The 22,519-nt window shown below is 40.5% G+C and overlaps 1 protein-coding gene across 1 annotated transcript in view; it reads left to right on the forward strand.

Annotated features, from left to right (window-relative positions):
- Nucleotides 1–721: 721 nt before the first annotated feature.
- CDK13 (cyclin dependent kinase 13) overlaps nt 722–22,519 on the forward strand; it is a 76,752-nt gene continuing 54,954 nt past the window's right edge. The window contains exons 1-4 of the mRNA XM_030551392.1: nt 722–1,983; nt 14,871–15,479; nt 20,224–20,394; nt 21,660–21,799. Of these exons, the coding sequence (XP_030407252.1) occupies nt 788–1,983; nt 14,871–15,479; nt 20,224–20,394; nt 21,660–21,799 (2,116 nt within the window). The 5' untranslated portion in view covers nt 722–787. The remainder of the gene's footprint in view (nt 1,984–14,870; nt 15,480–20,223; nt 20,395–21,659; nt 21,800–22,519) is intronic.

A 22,519-nucleotide genomic window follows, 5' to 3' on the forward strand; every position in this document is an offset into this window, starting at 1 on the left:
TTGGATGACCTTTCACCTCTCAAAGCGGAAGCTGCTGCTCTCTTCCCCGCGCTGTAGGCGGAGAAGTGGATTGGGCTCTAGACCCGGCCGGAAGCTACGCATGAAACCTTCCGGTCGTGACGTTCGGGGGGAGTCTCTCGCGTGGTGTCGATAGTCTCCCGGCCGGCGACGGGGAGAACGCTCGCGCTAGTGAGCGCCCCCTCCCCCGTTGTACGCGCGTGCGCAGTGCGCGCCGTGTCCCCTGTGTGTGTGTGTCAGTCGCACAGCGCCGAGGCCTGTCGATCGCTGCCCGGCTGCGAGCGACGGAGGCGCCGGGATCGAGCCGCCGGGAGTGCGCGTAGCTGGGCCACCTGCGGCGCGACATTGACCCTGGGACTCGAGAAAGAGCCGGGGGGGGCAGCGCGGCCCGCAGGCGCCGCCGGAGGGACCGAGAGAGGCGAGCAGCAGCAGCCGCTGCCGGAGGAGGAGGAGGCGGCGCGGGCCGGGATGGACTGAGGAGGCCGCCGTGAGACTCTTCCGTGTTGCTGCGACAGCGGGAGCCGGGCCTAGAGCCTCCGGGCTCGTTGGAGACTGAGCCCCCCCCAGCCCCACCCCCCGCTGCTGCCGGGCGGCCCGAGCGCGGGGGTCGCGGCCCGATGTGAGGCGCGGCCGGCGCGGTCTGAGGCGGGCTGCGGGGCAGGGGGCCGCCTCTGCGCGGCGCGGTGTCTCCATGGCGCCGGCAGCGCCCTGAAGGCGGCGGCGGCGGATTCGCAGGCCGCGTCCTAGTCCTCGGCCTTGAGTGATCTCGATGCCGAGCACCTCGGACGCGGCGCCAGCTGGAGGGAGCGGGGGAAGCCGGGGCTGGGGCGGCTCGGCAGCGGTGGAGGCGCCGGCGGACAAGAAGCGGCTGCATCACCGGAGACGGAAGCGCTTCGCGGCCCAGCCGCAGCCTCCCGCTCCGCCGCCGCCGGCTCCTCACCCGCTGCTGTTTCCACTCCTGCAGCCGCCGCTCCTGCAGCCGCCGCTGCCGCCGCAGTCTCTGCTGTTCCTGGCGGCCACCAGCGCCTCCTCCTGCTGCGGGGACGGGGGGGAGCGGAAGCGGCCCCGGGGCAAGCGGCGCTCGGGGTCCCGGCACAAGCGGCGTCGGGGCCGCGGGGGAGGCGCAGGGGGCGGCGGCGGCGCCCAGGAGCCGGAGAAGCGGCGCGGTAGCGGGGGGCTGAGCACTCTGGTGGAGGAGTACGACGACGTGAGCTCCCAGTCCGAGGGGCTGGTGGGAAGCGGAGCGGCCGGACCAGGCGGGGCGGGGAGCGGCGGGGGAAGCCCGGCCTCCTCCTCCGGCGGGGGGAGCCAGCGCCCCCGGGGGGAGTCGGAGCGGAGCAGCCGGCCGCGCCGGGAACATCGCGGCAGCAGCGGCCGCTCCAGAGAGCGGCACCGGGAGCACCGCAGGCGGGGGGAGGAGAAGCAGCAGGAGGGGACGGCGGTGGCCAGGGGGGGAGCCGAGGCCTCCTCTTCCTCCTCCAAGTCCCGCAGCCGCCACAATCAGACCGGGGGCCAGGACCGGGAGGGCCCCAAGAGCAGCAGTGGCGGCGGCAGCGACGCCCGCAGGAAGGGCCTGGCCGCCTCCCCCGGCAGTGGCAGGAAGGAGCGGGAGGGCAAAGCGCACAGGAGCCGGACTAAAGCGGCCAAAGAGCCGCCCTCGGCCTACAAGGACCCGCCGAAGGCTTATCGGGAGGATAAGGCCGAGCCTAGGGCCTACAGGCGGCAGCGATCGTCCCCCAGCCCCGGCCGGGACGATAGCCCCCCGTCGCACAGGGCCTCCCAGAGCCAGCGGAGCCGCAAATCGCCCAGCCCCATCGGCGGGCGCTCCCCTCTCAGCCCCTACAGCCGTCGCCGATCCCCTAGCTACAGCCGGCACAGCTCGTACGAACGCGGCGGGGATGTGTCGCCCAGTCCCTACAGTAGCAGCTGGCGCCGCTCTCGGAGCCCCTACAGCCCCACTGTCAGGTGAGTTGGTGTTGGAGGTACGATGCTGTGTATATGTCTACGGAAAAGAGTGTCGGGGGCGGGAGGAGGTTATATCCGCTGGGGTGTGGGGAGGCTCTGTCCCGAATAACTTGCATGGGGAAACGGGGAGATTTATATCTAATTTAGGAGGGAAACTGGGTTTTCTGTTCTTCCATCCCATTGGGGAGAAGGGAGGGAAGAGACTGATATACTAAAATCATGCTCCTGCCTTGTTCCTGGATCAGGGAAGAGACCTAAATGCAACAAAGTGGGCCTGTTACATCTGCTCCTTTTTCTCTTGTAGAGAAGAGAGATTGTAAAGGTAAAATCTTCCCTGTGCGTGGCAGTGGTTATAAACTTCCCATTATAATGTTATCTGAAGTGGGAAATCACTGTCCCTCACTGAGGGTAAGACCTCTGGGGTACTATGTCTGTTAAATGTTATAATGAGCAGGTTTCCCTCATAAGCATTCTGTTCTCCTCTAACCCAAGAGATAGATAAATGTTAAATTCTTTTATAGCTTAGTTAATCTTTTAGCACTCAGTTCATTAAAAATTAAGTTGAATAAAATATGGGGCATTTAGTGTTTGTGTAAATTATTACTGCAAACTAATTATTGTTGTAGAAAAAGGCAATATTAAATGCTGCAAAGGAATTATGCATGTTTCACTAAGTACTTCGTTTTTTAAAAAAATGCTTATGTCCTTGTCCTGCAAAGATACCACTGTGTTTAAACTTCATGCACTGCAAGTAGTTCCACTGATACCAGTGGGCACTTGTAGTGCAAAAAGTTAATGAAGTGTTTGTGTTTTGGCAGGGTCAGGGTCTTTCTCTGCTTAATGTATATACTAACCTGATGGCTAAATTATGTTTTTTGTGTATGCAGAAAAAAATTGCTTCAGTAATGGCTGAGTATTGTCAGTTAGAGTTATCTACCTTTTGTATTTGTATTGTAAAGATATTTATTATTAACTTGTTTTTAATTAACTGGATTTTTGAGAGGGCTGTGTGTTTGGCCTGTACATATTTCCAAAAGAACAACTATATTTGTAATAAAATAATCTTGTAATGGTCTTGGGCCAATACTTGATCTATCTTAAAGTTGTTACAAACTGATGTGTAAAGTTATTCAGGTTCTAAAAATATTTGTATTTTTAAGTTTTATCACTCCATTGACAAGAATTCTGTAGGCTCCATGAAAAACAATTTCATGCTCCCTCTGATGGTTCTGTCAGTTAACACTTTGGCCAGTGCTCATTGAAAATGATGCATGTTCTCTGAGCTATCCTGGCATTCTACTGAGGCTTGTCAGTAAAATCCACTTTCTGGATGGGCACTAAACATTGAAGTGGTTGAGTAATTCAGTTTGTATCCTGTATTATGTTGGGGGAATAAAACAAAGATGGTTTTTAAAAATGAGATGTATTTGAAGTTGCAGTTGTTGTGAAACATCTTAGTAAACTTCAGAATGTTTCAAAACAGGAAAAAGTATTCATAATCGGAACAAAGACAATCATTAGGATAAAAAGTATTTGTCATTTAAGAGTGTTATAATTGGTTAAAGAAACTTTAAAAAAAATTATCATGATTTAAGAAAACAATTGTATTTAGGAAATATTGATTGAATTCAGAATTGCTGAATTATGAGCTGATGTGTGCAGTATTCCAGTCATGAGGTTCAATAACATGCCATGGGTTTCAACTAAGGAATTGCCATATCTGATACAATTAGTAGTTCATCTAGTCCAGTTTATTTTTCTTTACACAGCTGCCAGTAAGGAATGCTTTAGAGGAAGGTGCATGAAACCGTGTAGTGGACAATTACAAAACAAAGTAGGCTTTTGGTTTGAAGCATGAGAATTTCTATCCCTTCAATTAAAAAATTACCTAATTTGTCATACAAATGTCTGAATTCCAAATCTGATGGCTTGTTTTCCAGAATTTCTTTGACTTTTCCCCCCAGTTCATCTGTGATTTCTGTCCAGTCTCTTAGTATATACGGAGATACTTCTATATTTACTAATTTCCCTTGCCGATGTCTTCTTTCTGACTTGCTAGAGGAGTTGGGGCAGCCAGTGAGAGACTGCATTTATGGAGACATTGAGGGAGGAAAGGATGGCCTTCTGATTAGGGCTTTGGACCTAGAAGATCTGGGTTAAATTCCATGCCCTGCAGTTGACCTTGGTTAGGTCACATGTACTCTTTTTGACTGTTTCTTGTCTATAAAATGGGGATGATACTTGCTGAAGTGGATGTGAAGATAAATTCATTAATGCTTGCGCAGTGCACAGATGCTCTGATGATAAAGGGCCGTAGTTCTTGGGTATACATAGTTCTTGGGTGTACTTGAGTCATCCTCAGCACCTGTCTGCTTTTACATCAGCTCCTGTTTTAACTAGGCCTCCCCAAAAGTATTAATTTTCTGTAATGGGGGTTCTTTGCCTTTAACACACAATATGTCTGTAACTTGAACACTGTCTTCAATTCATCCCTCTCTAAAATGTCGCATGTAGGGCATGTCTAAATCTTTCAATTTCTCCCTGCATAGCATCTCTTAATATCTGGCTTTTCTTTTTTGTCATCATGACTAAAATTCACATTCAGGCCTGCATTACTCATATCTTCGCTATTGCAACCTCCTCTCTGGCCTTGATAAATCCTATTTTGCCCTATTTATTCAAAATGCCGCTCTGAACATCATTTTCTTTGCCTGTTGCTGGGGGAGAATATAATGGATTTTCCATGCTTCTGTTCTTAAATCTGTTCTTATATGGAGGACAGCAGGAAGGATTAATCATGGCCATCTTGGGATGGCCTTTTCTCACACATGGAATAGAGGTTTCAGTTTTGGTCTTATCTAAACAAGAAAATTGAACCATTTTAAACTTTGTTAAGCCCCTGTGTAAACATCTTTATTTTAGGGTATGGCTACACTTGAAACTTAGCGCTTTGAAGTGCGAGTGTTGTTGCAGCGCCAGCACTGGGAGAGAGCTCTCCCAGTGCTGCACGTACTCCACATCCTGATGGGGTTTAGCTTGCAGCACTGCGGCGCTGTTTACATTGGCGCTTTACAGCGCTGTATCTTGCAGCACTCGGGGTGTTTTTTTCACAATCCTGAGCGAGAAAGTTGCAGCGTTGTAAAGCACCAGTGTAGCCAAGGCCTTAGTTTGAGTGGCTTGTTTCAATTTAATTTAAACTGATTCCTAATCAGCTAAATGGAAATAAGCCTGATTTAAACCAATGTGTCCATATAAACTTTTGCACCAGTGTAACTAAATCAGTTTAAAATTACATTTTCCTTGTGTAGACAAGGTCTAAAAGTTTTACTGTCTTTGTCAAGGGGATAGGAGGCTTTTTAAGTTGCTTGCTGGAGCAGTTGGGCCAGCCAGTAGCAGAACAGGCTACGGTATTGATTGGGAGGTTTTAAGAGCTGTCTAATTTAGTGTTTCCAAAGCAGCTATTATTTAGGGCTGGGCTTTTCAAAGGGAACTATGGGAGTTAACCACTCAAATTGCCTTGAAAGATAGAAATTATCCATCCATGCCAGTGCATTGTTACTTTTGAGAGTACACCTTGAAGAGGTATATCAGTTACCAGTCCATCCTACCTCACAGATCTCTGGGAGTCTGGGTATAGTCTATTCAGTGCCTCACCTGCTTTATGGGAAAAGGTATAAAGAGAAGTTTCCGTGTTTTTGAAGGTTTTCCTGTTGTGGGTATATCAGAAAATTCTGGGCAGTTTTTATCTGCCCCAATATAAATATTTTGCACTAGTTTATATATTTTCATTTTGTGGGGCATTTTTGGAATTATGTAAATAAATGTGAAGGTTATAATATGAATCTTGAATCAGTTAATGTGCATTTCTTAGTTGCACAAATGAATGATGCCCTTGTAAGGGTTTACTGCATAGCTTAGGCCAGGGGTCAGCAGCCTTTCAGAAGTGGTGTGCCCAGTCTTCATTTATTGACTGTAATTTAAGGTTTTGCGTGACAGTACAGGTCTGTTGCATCCACAGTCAGCATGTAAAGCAAAAATCGTGTCTAGTCAAAATTACATTGAGTATAATAGCAGGCGAATCGCCCACAATACAGGTACAGTATTAAAATTTTTTTTTTCGTGTTTTTTGCCGACCATATAAAGCTGAAATCACGCATGTTAAATGTGCGTAAGATGCGACAGACCTGTAATACATTTTAACCTTTTTAAAAGGGCTCTTTCTATGTCTGTAACTAAACTATTGTTGTATGTAATTTGAGAAGTTTCATTTAAAATTAAATTAAAATGCAGACCCCCCCCTGGACTGGTGGCCAGGACCCAGGCAGTGTGGGTGCCATTGACAATCAGCTTGTGTGCTACCTTCGGCACACGTGCCATAGGTTGCCTACCCCTGGCTTAGGCCATAGTTGCATGGACAAGTGTAATGCTTTCATGACGGCAACAGCTTCTTAGGGCATGTACCATCTTGACCTGTATGATATAAAGCAGTGGTTCTCAAATTTCATTGCACCGTGACACCCTTCTGACAACAAAAAATATTACATGACCCTGGGAGGGGAACTGAAGCCTGAGCATGGGCCTCCTGCCCTGGGCGAGGGACCTATAACCTGTGCTCTGCTGTCCAGGGCTGAAACCAAAGCCTGAGCTCTGCGATCCAGGGCTGAAGCCCTTGGGCTTTGGCTCTTGGTGGTAGGGCTGAGGGTTCGGCTTCAGGCCCCAGCATGTCTAGTGCCAGCTGTGGCGACCCCATTAAAACAGGGATGTGACTCACTTTGGGATCCTGACCCTCAGTTTGAGAACCGCTGGTATAAAGGCTTTATTCTGAGCTAGTGTCTAGGTGTAATGGTGTTATGATAATAAGCTCACCTTTCTCTGGCTTCTAGTCTGTTTCCTATTGATAATGCCCTAGAGCTGCACAGAATGTGCTTGCAGTAATGCTACCTGACTGTAGCAATTTTGGTATCTAGGAAGGGTGAAAATGAAGATAACGTGAATAACCTTTTACAATGCTTTAGGTATTTTGTCTTCAAGGCTTGGAAAAAGAATTATATACTTTTTCAGCTAGATGACTGAACCTCCCAGCCAGAAATTTTATATAAAATATTGGGGGTGGAGAAGAAACTAATGAGGTCCAGGACACAACAGCTCCAATGACTTCACTCCCTTATAACTTAAATAAGCAGCAGAGTGAAACTGACATGATACTTGTCTGTCCAGAATTCTGAATTGCAGTTGTGAAATTGACTAGTGCAGGAGTTCTCAAACTGGGATTAGGACCCCTCAGGGGGTCACGAGGTTATTACATGGGGAGTTGTGAACTGTCAGCCTCCACTCTAACCCTTGCTTTGCCTGCAGCATTTATAATGGTGTTAAATATATAAAAAAGTGTTTTTAATTTATAAGGGGGGGTTGCGCTCAGAGGCTATGTGAAAGAGGTCACCAGTACAAAAGTTTGAGACCACTAGACTAGTGTCTTGTCATTTTCAACCTGTTGCAGCTTGGAGATGGGCTCTTAGCATCTGCAGACATTGCATCAGTTTTTCTGTGGTTCACATCTGGAAATTTATCTTTGCAACCATAAGGGCTAGAAATTTAGTTTTCATTAAAAACCTTAAATTCTACGGACACTGTTTAAGCTCCTTCACTTGCCACTGAAAAGTTTCACTCATTGCCAATGAGTAGGTGAATGGATTTTTCAAGACCTGTTGTGCTTGGTCTGAATGAGATCAGTTTTAGTGTTTCTTTGCTGGACTGGGAGACAAATGAGCATCGGCTATTAAGATACTACTTGAAATAATTGGTAGTGTTGCCTATGTTTTTCTTTTGTCTATATTAACAGAGTTATTCTGTAGGAAAAAATTATACATTTAAGATAATAGAAGAATGAGGATATAAGGTATTTCTGTTGCAACTAGATTGAACTTTGAACACTCTAGTACAAAAATATGTTATATTAACAAAACCATATTGCAACAAACTTTTCATATCTGTATTAGAGTATTTAAACTTTCTCTAGTAACTAATTCTGAGGTGTTTTACAAAGCATGGAATTGTAAGACAAGATAAGGTAGCTTCCCATGACTTCATTCAGGTAATCCAGGTCATTGTAAACTGTGATCACACATTCAACTCACATAACCTAATTTATTTGTTTTATTTCATACTTAGGTAGAGGTACTAATATGTTTGAGTATTTCATACAATTAAAATAAATGGATGTTTATATTGGGAAAATTACATACAGGTGATTGCACCAGACCTTTGGTGTTGCACTAGGTATAGACAAAATTAAAGCAATATGACTTTTTTTTTTTTTTTTTTTAGCCTAGATATTTTTCTATTTGAAGGACGGGGTATTCTAAAAATAATACTTATTAAAGTTCTCTTTAGGATGAAGCTTTCCTTGAAAAATTTAAAATTAAAAACTTCAGTTTTTTAAGGTAGGGAATGGAAGAGCACTTAAATTCTGAATACTTGTTTTTAACTAATTTATATCTATCTGATGTATATCAAGGACTTCTGTCATTGTGGTGTGAGTTCTGAATTCAGAATTTAAGATTTACATTGTTACTTGTAGTGGGATTAGGTTTTTACTTCTCCTTTGTTCAGTGGCTCTCTTTTCTTGTTCTTTTTCAAAATTCCGTCCCATAATAACCAAAGATAAGGAAAAACAGTTAATTTTGCAAAGCATTCTGGAAACAGGCCTGAGGTCAGACTAATCTCTGTTGGTAAATAATTCCCTGAGCAAGGGTTCTCTACTGAGGACACATTAGTTATAAAATTAAGGAGAAAATAAAATTACTAAATTTCAAAGTTACCCAACATTCCTGATTTTTTTTTTTTAGACTTGCTAATGACTTCAGAGTACTGAAGGAATAGAATTTGAATACCTGGATAAAATTAAGACATGTGGCACTTGCTCAAATAGCAGTACTAAATAGGTTTTTTTTTGTTTGTATAGCTGTCTGCAATGCAAATGTAGACACTGAATTAAAAAGTAGACTAAAAGAAAAACATAATTAATGGTATATCACATGAGAGAAAATTTGTTCTATCATAGGTAAGGAGAATTAATGTGAAATTTGCTTATTAATGCACCGAGGGAATTTAGGCTAAAATTATAATTAACCAGAATATCCTGTCACTGGTCCTTCAAATTACTGAGTGATCATATGGGTATATAGTGTCTTGGGAAATTTATGGTAAAAGTCAATTGATTAAATTTAGAGATCTGCCTTTCAAATATTTTTAAAAGAACAGATAATTACACTGGAAGACCATGGTGCTCGTATACCATTTGCTAGGGTTGAGCTGTAGATTCCATTTTAACCTGCTCCCCTTGTTTCGGTTACTGATAACTTTCGCAAACACCTTCTTCTTGTGGTGATCTCTGAGGTGTTGCATCTTGGCCTAAAATTGAATATTTTATTAAGGAATTGGGAAAAATCAGATTAGCTGTTCTTGAACTGTGCAAATATTGGGAAAAAAATCCTGATAAGTTCTGATTAAAATGTTTGCTCTTGCGTAATTCAAATGGCTGAAAGTCAACACTTCAAACTTGACTTTCTCTTGAATATCTAATTAAAAGGAAAAACCATAAAGGTTTAAACAAAATCTTGTAAATGTTTTAAAAGGTTATGATCAGCGAAAGCTAGCATTTTTTGCTTAAGTTAAAATTTTTGTTTTTCTGATGTGCTACTAGTGTGTGTTAACAATGGTGATATGCCTCTGAAGTACTTAATCCTCTTTTTAATAAAAGGGGGTGGGGATGGGAAAGTGTGATGCAACAAATAACTCGAGCACTCCAATCAAGAAATTCACAAACTTAAGATTCCAGCTATAAAATTCTCACTCAGTACATACACGAGGTTATTTCTAAGTAATGTATTGCTGGTTTTTTCATTCTGACCTTTAAAATATTCAGACTATACAATGGTAGCAATTAATGTTCCATTATAAACTAACTACTGGAGTTTTCTGACTTCAGCGTGCTTGATTATTCAAATATTACATTAACTTTTTGCATTAATTCTTGAATACACTAGGTGTTGATGCAACTTGTATAGTTAACATTGAAGGTATGACAGAATCTTTGAAGAACAGTTTTGTGATAGTTTTGAGGCATGCATCTGACAAAATCCAGTATCCAAAGTAGTAGCTTGTTGTGAAAGCTCTCCAGTAATTAAGCAGAGATAAAAGGACAACCAGTCTGCTTTGAAAAATTTAAGAAGTTAAGCAGAAGTTTGTTAAATTATGCTTAAAAATACAATGCTTTACCCTGTTTGCTAATATGTGAAAGCATTGCCCAAAATCATGCTGGATTTGGTTGTTTTGGAGAAAGCCCTCTACTGTTATTCCTTTCTCTATATTTTAATCTCTTGTCGTTTATGCTATGTTTTGTCTTTCCCTTTTTCTACTTTCCCTTTGTGTCTAGCAGCAGTAATATACATTTAAGCTATTTCAGAGAGAAACCAATATAACCTAGTTTCACTCCTAGTATGTTCTTCTGAACCTGGCTCGAGAAAAACATGTGGTCAGGTGTCAGGAACTCCTGAGTTCTAATTCTATCTCATTTGTCTATGTTTCTCTCCATCTGTAAAATAGGATTTGAGTCCTTGTCTACTTCAGAAGTGTTGTATGAATTTTTGTAATGTTTTGAAAAATATAGTGCTATATAAATGCTAAAAATTAGGTGTGAAGAGCTGCTGCAGTGTAGCAATGCAGTGTTCCCTTTGTTAGGTGCATCTATGGAACAATTAATAAGTAAATAAGACAGGTGCCTCTGTGTTGACAAACACCAAACAATGTCAGCTGCTGGGCATAAACACGGAAAAATTGAAACAAACTGATATAAAGCCAGGATTTTTTAAACATTGTTCTTCATCCATAGTTCCCTCTAAAAATCTAGCATTATGGCAACTTCCTTCAGTTGAGGAGGACTGTATGTGGTACTTAAGCCTTGGACTGCCTCTAGTCTCTCCAAACTGGGCCGAAGATCCTTTTTATATTCTTCAATAGTTAATGCAACAGATATTTAAAAAAATATAGTTCCTTGGGTAAAATTTAAAAAAAAAGTAGAAATTTTTGACTAAGCACAAAGCATCTGGTGGCAAATACATGTAAGATGGGGCAATATATATGTGTCAGTAGTCTTTGAAGAACTGAGCAGAATTCTGATATAAGCACTGATAAGAAGTTAGGTCCCTGTCATGATGTCCACTAACTTTTACAGTATACAAAACTGATATTTACCAGAAAGATTCTTTTAAAACAAAAATGTTATCTGGACAAAGTCCGGACATCATGTGTGAGACCATTTTTATAACTTTGTAATTTAATCTTTTCTAAACTAAGTTGTAGCCTATGAATAATGCTAAAACCAGTTGGTATATGCTTGAGACCAAATTCTTCCCTCAGTTGGGAAAATGGAGTTCTGTACACTCATCTGAGGACAGACTTTTCAGGAAAAAAAAGGAACCTGTAAAGGGAAAAAATTGTGCTTGTGCCCTTTTTCTGTCCTTTGGGATATCAGGAAAGCCTGAAGTTTTTTTTCCTTTTCTGCTTGTCTACTTTTTTTTTATACTAAACATTCGGGTCCAGTCTAGGCTGTTAAGACTAGTAAACTAAGGAAACGATGAAATTACCGGCCAAAAGAGTGGAAGTTAAGTGTTTGAAAGAGGAAGAGTATTTTAGTCAGATTGTTTAAAGACTTTTTTGATTAGCACCTATGAAACTTGAATGACCAACACTTAGGGTAAAAGAAGATTTCCTCAAAGATTCAGCATCCTGGCCCATTCAGTTAAGTGCTATAGTTCCCAAACATCTCTGTGAGACCTTCATACTTTCTGTCCAGCTAAAGCCTTGGCTAAACACAAATGTTATACCACTTAAACTGTACTAATATTTAATGCTGTACATCCCCTGTCTTCCCCTTCCCTTTCCATGTGGATGCAATTACATTGGTATAAAGATGCTCATAACAGCAAAGCTCTTTTCCATATGGGATGGGAAAATAAGCTATAGCAACATAGGCAACTTTGTATCAGTATGACTGTGTCCACACAATGAGTTGTACCAATGTAATTATTTAAGAAAAAAATTTCACACTCCTAATTGAAATAATTGTACCACTTTGAAAGCTTCAGGTCAGCCAGGCCTGGGAAAGTATTTTGGAACTTTTAACTAATACATTTAACTAATATGTTTTAGAACCCTAATGTAGATAGGGCCAAGTTTCATTTTAACACTTTAGCTGGATGAGATTGAAGGGTTTAGCTCCACCAGTTTGTTTTAAAGTACTATTTATGTTGTTTGTGCTAGAGTTTTAAACTCATGTTAGGAGCCAACATGTTTTCAAAATACATCTTTCATTCTAGTGTAGGCAAGTTTCTAGAATTCCTCCAGAAAAACTGGAGAATGCAAGACTTGACATTTCTTATATTTCCAAGGTCAAAAACAAGTAGGAAAAAAGTGTATGTGTGTTGGGGGGAGGGGCGATAGAACAAAAATTTACAGGCATACAGAGTACAGGTGAGGGGGGATGACACCACCAGTCCAGTATAACAAAATATTTTGCTGGCCATTTTGGTTCTGTCATGCTTTTTATTAAAAGTAGAAAACATTCTGCAACATACTGATCTGAAAAAGTGCATTTTACATAATTATTTCAGTGTCAATTGGAAATGCTGTAGAGTACAGTGATTCTCTTCCTCCCCCCCCCCCCCAGTTTTCTTCTTTTCTGACCTCTTCCAATTCTGCCAGAGGGTTCTGTAAAAACCTTTTTGGCACAGAAGTGAATTATGCTAAACTTCTCAGGAACTAGGTATATATCTTGGGGAAAAGATTTTGGTTGATTTGTTGTGTTTTGAACTGTTAAATTGTTCTGACATATCTAATGAAATATAGCTCCGTATAGCCACTAGTTTCAGCTTGTTTAGTTTATAGCATATCGCAGCAGTCCTACTTAATCTAAACTGGCTATCAACATGTTAATCTCAGTTAAATCTTGATATGTCAAATCTTGATATGTCAATAGCAAGAGTTGAAAACCCCTACTTTTCTCAAACAAGATTCATGTTTCTCTTTTGGAAATTAACATATATATGGAATAGAATCGTCTCTATTTTAATACTGTATAACACCAGATCAACTTATCTGAAGCACATATCTGTATATGAATAAAATATATTATGCACAGTCAGAATTAAATTAGCTGGTACTATTCAAACACATGAAACATTCCAGGAACATTTATGATATTTGTTTCCTTGTTTTAGCTGCCAGTTCTTAGATGTTGTCTGGTTATATTTTTTATGAGCTGAAGTGTACAGGACACTGAGAACTCTGATCCTCACTATTCTAGCTTATTTTTTTAACCTAGATAAATGGACTCACTGAAATAACTTTTTCTCCAGGAATGATCTAGTCAAGAAAAGTAGAATTACAGTGTAGTTCCACTAAACTTAATTTAGAACAATTGTGGATATGGTGAATGGACTTGGTGACAGATATGCATAGTAAAATAAAGTAGATGAAGAAACAGTTTCATAAATTTTCATGGAATAGTAATAAGTTAGGGCACTTTGTTTATATTTTACTCAGAGCAGCCAATTTTTAACACCTGTGGTCTAAATTGGCAGTTTGCCTCTAGTAGTTTGCAGCAAAAAACTAAATCAAAACTACTAGGCAAGTCAAAATATGGAGTCTATTGAATTAATAAAGTAAAAATGCATGTGAACTGGTATCTTTCACAATGGCTTCAAACAATTGCTGAGCTTTCTCTTTAACTACCAACATTTTCTCTTTTGGATATTTTCCCCTTCTGGGCACTTGTAAATGTGTGTCCTGTTCAGTTCTCTGCACATGTGCAGAAATCCAGATGATTGACATTCTTTTCTTCTCTCCCCCGTTGTGCTTCCTTTTCTGCAATGTAAATAAATAACATACGATAGTATGACAGCTTGTGGGTTACACATGCTTGTGATGAGGGATAGGGGATATGCAAGGAGAGTTATCGGTCCAAAAAAAGTATGGACTGTTACAAAAATGCATTAATACAGCATTACACTTGTATCATTATGTCCTCAGAAATTAAAGTTAAGATTGAGTGCTGTCTTTCAGTTTGCCTCTTTGTGCGCAGCTCATCACAATAGTTTCTAACTATGTATTCAGTAGTATTTCTCAAATACAAGATAATAATAAAAAGTTACTGCAACAATAGTTAACCAGACATTTTGATAAGGCAGCAAATTCACAAATTAAGGTTCCTACAGCAATATTGCTCCAGCTTCATAAATAGGGTTTTCTCTTCCTCTTTTTCTTCAGGTGTGTAACTTAGTATTTAAATTTGCTAAATATGTACTAGAAACATTAACAAGAGACACAAAATTGCAAAATTAACATTGCTGTAGTTCCATAACTTTCTTCTTGTCAACGAAGCAATTTTTTATCCTCCTATTTATGTAGTTTTTTAAAAATAGTTGTTGCTTAGTATCAAGTTATTTCTATCAACAAGCAAAGAACAGTTCTGACACTGAGGAAGGAAATGAAACAGCTGATCAGAAGGCATGCAGCGTTTTCTGTGTGCTTATATTTTTGTGATTTCCTAATGACTTTTTACAAAGGAGCTGTGCAAAAAAAGATTCATAATATACCCCTAGGTCCTGCGTGGTTATGTCTGTGCTATGGATATTGTATTCAGAGATAGAGTTCTCATTGTTTCTGAAAGTTTTTCCTTATGCCTTTATTTAGATTCATGTTCACCCTTTAAACATAGTGATGGCAGTGGCAGTGTTTGCAAATGCTGTTCAGTAATAAGGAAGACAGGTTAAACAGACATTCTTTATTTTTAAGCCTAAATTGACCACATCTTTACTGTTTTGAAGCAGGAGATCAGCAAAATCCCGAAGCAGAAGCCCTTACTCGTCAAGACACTCAAGGTCTCGCAGCAGGCACAGATTATCTAGGTCCAGAAGTCGTCACTCGAGTATTTCTCCTAGCACACTGACTCTGAAAAGTAGCCTGGCGGCTGAGTTGAATAAGAACAAAAAAGCTAGAGCTGCAGAAGCAGCCAAAGCCAATGCAAAAATTTCAAACACCTCTACGCCTACTAAGGGAAACACTGACACTGGTGTGAGTGCACCTCAAACAAACAATGTGAAGGAGCTGAAGAAAATAAAAACTGAGCATACACCTTCTCCTACAAGTGGTGCAACTTTGAAAAACGACAAGACAAAAACAAAAGTCTCTCTTCAGGAAACAAAGGTGGAAAATAATTTGATTGTAGACAAAGTGGCTAAACAGAAAGCAGCAGCAGTAGTAAAAGAGAATAAATCAGTTGCCATAAAGCAGCAACCAGTCACTGTAAAGGAGAAAAACAAACCACAAACACCAAATCTAGGAACCAAGGAGAAAGATAAAAATGTTGCACTGCTTACCTCGACACTGCCACCCTTGCCTTTCCCTCCTATGCTGCCTGAAGATACAGATACTGACAGGTGAGTATGTACATTCATGTGTATTTTTAAAGAAATCAAAACCTGCACAATTGCATAGGACTGATCAAAAGCTCCAGTTTAGGCAGTTTGTTTCTGTTCTTCAGTTAACTTTGATTTAAGATGGTGGTTATTAGGAACTTAAAGGGGCAGAGACATTACTTATAAGTATAAGTAATTTACTTGTGTATTCCAGGAGTTAAGATGGGGGAAGGATTTGTTCTAAGATAACTTTGTCAGTAAAAATTCTACAGGAGAAGGACAAGCTGAAAATTAGAGGTGGATTGAAAAGTTCTGTTTTTTTTTTTAAATAATTTGTGCGCACACAAAATATTTAAGATCTCAAATCAGCTTGTATAACTTCAGCTACATATAACTAGACTTACGAAAAATGCATTTAGTAACAATATTTGAGAAGTACAGGTAGTTCCTCCATAATTTACTTGCCAAGGCTTTGAGTTCAGTGTTCGTTTTTTCCTCTCTGATAGTAACAGCACTGACCCCCTACACAGTACTGTAATGAATGCAACTCCCTATTTTTTGAAGGGGTTAGCAACGTTGTAAGCACTGCAGTGGTAATGAGCACTGGTTTTAGCAAGTAAAGCAGCTCATAGTTTGTCTTTGAAGTGAATATGAACTATGAAAATATTATGTCCATGGTGAAGTATTTCTAGGTCCTAAATGGTTATGGAACCTAGACCATATTCAATTTTTTTAAGCTCTGAGGTAGAAACCATATCAGTATTAGAAAATTGTTAAATTGTAGCTTGTTGTTCTTTTCCTCTGATTTTTGGGCAATATTAAGTCTAGAGTGTGTATTACCAATACCACACTTTTATAGGCTCCCGGTTTTCAGTCTGTCCTTAGCTTGTAGATTAAGATTTTAAAAGATTAATGCCAAAAAAAAAAAGTCAACATGTGAAGGCATCTATCTTCATATTCTTAGCATTGAAACTGCAGTGATAACATGATTTAGAGATTCCATGCATGTGTAAAGACACTGCTTTGGCTTAAACCAATAGAGCAGTGGAGGGCAAACTATGGCCTGCGAGCTGGATCTGCCCCATCAGGATTTTCAATCTGGCCCATGGGATTGCCAGCCCCATTGCACAGTGGGGCTAAGGCAGGCTCCCTCCCTTCCCTGGCCCCATGCCGCTCCTGGAAACGTCCGGCACCACATCCCTGCGGCTCCTGAAGGAGGGGGAGGGAGAGGGCCCACCTGCAGGCACCACAGCCAATGGCAGCTTCATGGGTGGTACCCACAGGCGAGGCAGCACGTAGTGGAGCCGTCTGCCCCATCTCACCCCCAGGAGCCACTGCTGGACATGCTGGCCGCTTCCGGGAGCGGCACAGGGCCAAGGCCAGGGCAGGCAGGGAGCCTACCTTAGCCCTGCTGTCCACCGCTGCCACCTGGGAGCCGCTCGAGGTAACCAGCGCTGGAATGGAACTTGCATCCTGAACCACTCCCCTACCCTTGTCCTGAGCCCCTTCCTGCACACTGCATCCCCTCCCACATCCCAACTCCCTGCCCCAGTCCTACATTTATGGCCCTGCATACAGTTTCCCCACCCAGATGTGACCCTCAGGCGAAAAAGTTTGCCCACCCCTCCACTAGAGAGAAGCACGAAACTTTATGCAGCATTGTAATCTTTCAAATTTAGGAGTGTTTATACTTGTTTGGTCTGCTTTCCTTTATCATTTTAAACTGTGTAGTAGCAGGCCATGTGTGTCTTACCTGTAAATAAAAGTTGCTAGGAATTCAGACTTAAATGGATGGATAAATATAAAAAACACAGGGTGTAATATGTGTTAAAGTACAAAGATTGTGAAAGAAATACGATTGAAATGTCTGACAAATTTCCTGTGTTATAGGAAAGAAATTGCTTCTTTTCCTCAGAAGTGCCAGCAGAATTCAATCCATTCCTCCAAAAATGATGGATTTGTGTAGTGAACATGGGAATGCATGGCTCAGTCATACTCTCTTCGAAGATAGTGACAAAACTGCCTTTTGTTTTCATGAGAACAAGACTCTGGTCACAAATATCTACTGTAAATTATCTGGTCTAGAGCAGAGAGGAGGGCAAAAAATTAACCCCTAAAGGGTGTGGTCAGTTGAGCAGCATTTATTTATTGAGGTGTGAAAGAAGAAATTGCTCCCTGATCCCAGCTGATAAACAGCTTCTGCCTGAAATAGAATGCTAAATATGCATTGTAATATATCCTAACCAGTTTAACTTCAGATTATATTTTTATTCAGAAATAGTTGAGTTAGCAATCTGATAATTAGGGAGAGTCATGCGTACACAATATATTACAAACTGGATTTTAGAAACTAGTTCTACCAATTGATTTTATCTATGTAAATTAACATTCTAGTAGATAGTCCAAAAGGTACAATATTTGTCTACGTTACCAATCTATAAATGATTATATCACATTGTGACAAGATGATTGGAGATCTTATTGAAACTCAAAGGAAAAATACCTGGACTTCTACTTCTAATAGTCTAAGAGGAATTCAAGTCCAAATATTTTAAAGGACACTATCATTTCAAAATTAAAAGATTCTGCTTTTGAAAAAAGCTTTGGCTCCCTTTAGTAAAGTTGTGGCTTTTATAGTAACATTTTTCTATTTAAACGTGTTCTCTTCCCTGTTGTGTGAAAGACAAAGGGGGGAAATTGACTATATAAAAAATGCTGTCTAATATATACAGTAAAACGAGGAGTGTGGAGAGTTTTCCTTAGTCTTTCATTTACAGTAATCTGAGATGTTACCCACTGTCTACTTGTAACACATTCAGATAGCCAGGTGATCTTTTTAAAAATAAATAAATGGTATTCTGATGGCTCTAATGGTAACTAATACTCTAAAGCAAAGGTAGAATTAAATTATACATGTAGCTTATTTTTTATGTAACTTACATGAACATTATATAATATTTTGGAAGAACATTGGAAGGGAAGGAACCTCCTGAGTTGTAAAGTCCAGCCTCCTGCTGTTGCAAGCAACTACATCATATAATCAGTTTCATGAATTTATCAAGCTCAATTTTAAAACCACTACTATTATTGGGAGGCAATTCCAAAGCCTGATGCCTTTGCTGGCTAGAAACCTTCTTTCCAGTGTTATGTTTTCACGTTCCATAAAATAAGGCAATGCATTTCATTTCAAAATTGCTGTTTTTAGAAAAATGATTTTAAACTACTGTGAAACTGACGGGGACGGGCGAACAGACTGTTTTGGTTCAGTAACATTCTCAGGATAAGTATTACATCCTTCTAGATTTAGAAGCAAAGTAGCAGAAGGGACACTAGTAAGGGGGAGTATGAAAAGACATAAGTGGATGAGAGGGAATATGACTGAAAGTTCTATATTAGACTTTTCATATTATTTTAGTAGACCAATTTTGGATTCAAATAGCTATCCGTGCAGTTTGAAAACTTTGAAGAGCGGTGAGGCCTCCAGACAAGATCAGTTTTAAATCAATGTCAGAATGATTATTTATAGATCAGTATTGCCAATGAAATAATAATAATATAGTTACTGAAAAGGTCCACTGTAACAGTGGAAAAAGTCACCATAGTACTGTATTTTTAGAGAGCGTATTTTTTTAAAATAGGCTAGTGAATAGCAGAGAGCCAAACGGTGACAGTCATATGGAGCAACAAGATGTGTGAGGCAATGTGGGACATAGAGTTAGACTCTCTGCCTCCATGTATGTGCTCATATGCTGCTTGTGCATCAGATTTTTTTTTTAATGGAATTGAAAGAAAAAAAAGATTTTGCTCTTCTAACTGCGCCTTTCAAAATACTGTTGTAAGATGAGTAAGTATTATCCTCTCTTCACAGATGGGAAAATAGTAAAAAACCAGGCTCATTGATTTGCATGAGCTCACACGTGAAGTGTGTGACAGAGACTTAGGGCAGGTCTTCACTACCCATCAGATCGGCGGGTAGAGATCGATCTGTCGGGGATTGATTTATTGCATCTCATCTGGATATGGATAAATTGATCCCCAAACGCGCTCCCCGTCGACTCTGGAACTCCAGCTCGCAAGAGGCGGAAGCAGAGTCAATGGGGGAGCAGCAGCGGTCAACTCGCTGCCGTCCTCACAGCCAGGTAGGTCAGCCTAAGATACGCTGACTTAAGTTGCGTATCTTAGGTTGACACCTTCAAACCCCCCCCCCCCCAAGCCCCATTTAGACCAGGGATCAATCCAGGTTTCCTGACTACCTGTCCTGGCCTCTGATACATGCTGTCATGACTAACTTTAACATTCACCAGGAAAAAGCTAAAAGTATTCATCATCTTAGTTCACAGCTTCTGCAGCAACTCAGCAGTCAGCTCTGTAGTTCTTGACAGGTTTCAGAGTAGCAGCCATGTTAGTCTGTATCCGCAAAAAGAACAGGAATACTTGTGGCACCTTAGAGACTAACAAATTTATTTGAGCATAAGCTTTCGTGGGCCCACGAAAGCTTATGCTCAAATAAATTTGTTAGTCTCTAAGGTGCCACAAGTATTCCTGTTCTTTTTTCGGTAGTTCTTAGATCACTCTGTTTAGTAGTCACATGTAAAACACAAACAAATGACCTCTGGGCTGTAAAAGCAGAGACTGCTGCAAAAGCAGACTCTATGAAATAGTCACTAGTGGTGAATTCCACAGAGGTCTAACCCCCATTAGGTTTTTAGTCATGAAACGGAAAAGAATTTTAGTCCGTTTTAGCTGATTCTATTCATCTTTATAGTTTGCGAGGGAATCTTTCAGTGAAGGCAGTTAAAAAGGAAGTGGAGAAGAAACTCCGACATCTGCTTGCAGACTTGCCACTCCCACCAGAGTTGCCTGGAGGAGATGATTTATCCAAAAGTCCTGAAGAAAAGAAACCAGCAGTTCAGTCACACAGCAAAAGGAGGCCGAAGTATGTTTACTACTTACTTTTTTTTTTTTTAAAGGAACTGCATGTAAGACAAAGTGATATACAAGTTTCTTCAAAATATAAAAATTTGAAATATATATAATTTCCCTGTCGTTTTATAATTATTCAACATAGGATGTACTGGAAATAGATTAATGCCTGCAGCAAATCTTGAATCAAGATGCATCAATTTACTTCTACTTTGTGCTATTTAAGCCTGTATTTTAACCATTAAATGACTCAGTGTTTTATTTCTGAGGGTCTTCTAGACAGGCAAGGCAGTCCCTAGGTTCACTGGCACCATTTGAGAAGTTGGAATTTTGTACTGCCCACCATTTCCCTATTTGTCTCATTTCCACTAAGTTTCTCTGAACCCTATTCACTTATTTATCCTCATCCTTTGGTCCCTCATCCTTCTGCACTTCTATGTGCAGTAATGAGGGACCAAATGAGCAGAAACTGCAGACAAAAAGAAAGTGGTTTGGAATAGGCTTGTTGGTGAGTAACTGTGAAGGTCCTCTTTAGATGCAGAACTGAAAGTGCCCACTCAACCCATGCTTAAGACAGTTACTTGGTTTTATATCCTCTTGCTTGTATACCCTCCCTTAAAGCACCACATTAAAAATTTTCCCTTGAAATTCATTGTTGTGTAAACTGTCCAGAAAGTGATTAATATGTAAGGCTAGCCGCTGTTCCTTTCTTTGCACCCATTAATCCTTTACCAATGAGGTTGCTGCATTTATAACACTTTGAAGAAGGTAGATACTGAATGAGATATCTCGTATGATCGTTAAATATACTAACCACTGGATAGGCATCTTTTAATAATTAGTGAAGTGTGTCTGTATTATTTTGGATGGACAGATGCAGAAACTGTTAAGTAAAATGTGACTCAAAATGTCTCTTTCCTGAGACAAAATAATTTTGCTTTTTTTATAAATTTCAGTGGAGACCATTTTTAAACAAACATTCCTTTGTGCTGTTTTCAATGCGAATAATGCAGTTTTGTGCTAAGGCAGGAGAAATGCAAAGTGATTGACTAGAAAGAGTTTCAGTTTCATTTGCCATCTAACTAGTCTGTTTTCTTTGTCCAAGTTGAGAGAAATTAAAAGAACATAAATGTTGAAAGTTGAATTCATTCAGTTCTCTCAGATCTATTTTTCTAAGACCTTAGTAATATGAAAAAGGTTACTTTTTACAGATAACTTGTTTCTGAACATTTTCATTTTTTTATGGATGTATTTTTAGAACTAATTTTTATTTAACAGAATATGTGGACCACGCCATGGTGAAACAAAGGAAAAAGACATTGACTGGGGAAAACGCTGCGTGGATAAATTTGATATAATTGGCATTATTGGAGAAGGCACTTATGGGCAAGTTTACAAAGCCAGGGATAAGGATACGGGTAAGATCTAAAAATATATAATGCATGAGTGCTGTTAACTACAGAATTGCAGTATTACATGGATTTAATTTGGTATGTTTTGTAAAATGCTTATGCTTTTCTACCCTTCTCATCTTGGAAAATTCTTCAGAATTGTGTTGTATTTTGATCCTGGTACCTCTCCATAATAGTAATAATTTCTCTATCCTGTTTAAAATCATGCAATAACCCGCAGTTACTAGAAGCATAGGGTGCAGGTATTTTTTGGCCAATTTCCTACTTCAGCTTTCATGCTTTGAAGACAGTTAAAGTGAGAAAGAAAAGAGAGAGGCACAGCAGTAATGCTTGTAGGAACTATTGATGAAAGAAGCTGTTGAACAAAGGGTATATTCTGGAACTTTGCAGTTTCTCCTTCTTGCAACTTCATAGCTACTACCTGAAATAATATAAAGGAGGAGGGCCTCCTGATCTGACATGTGATCTCTAAGGTTGCTTTTCCTATAGTAGTCAGATAATTCTCATTTATGGCACCATAGTTTAATTAAAAGCTGAAATGTTGCAAAACTTGTAACTGCCTATCTGTTTGTTTTATGGCTTTCTCGGAACACCAGCCATGGGGTATCAAAGGACATTTTGGTCAGCACCTTATAATAAGCAGTATTTTGAGATTAAGTTTCCTGATGTATGCTATTTTATTTTCTTGTTTGATCTCACTTTACATTAGTATTCTTTGCTGTATTA

The sequence above is a fragment of the Gopherus evgoodei genome, chromosome 2, assembly GCF_007399415.2.
Source record: "Gopherus evgoodei ecotype Sinaloan lineage chromosome 2, rGopEvg1_v1.p, whole genome shotgun sequence".
In the NCBI taxonomy this organism is placed as follows: domain Eukaryota; kingdom Metazoa; phylum Chordata; order Testudines; family Testudinidae; genus Gopherus; species Gopherus evgoodei.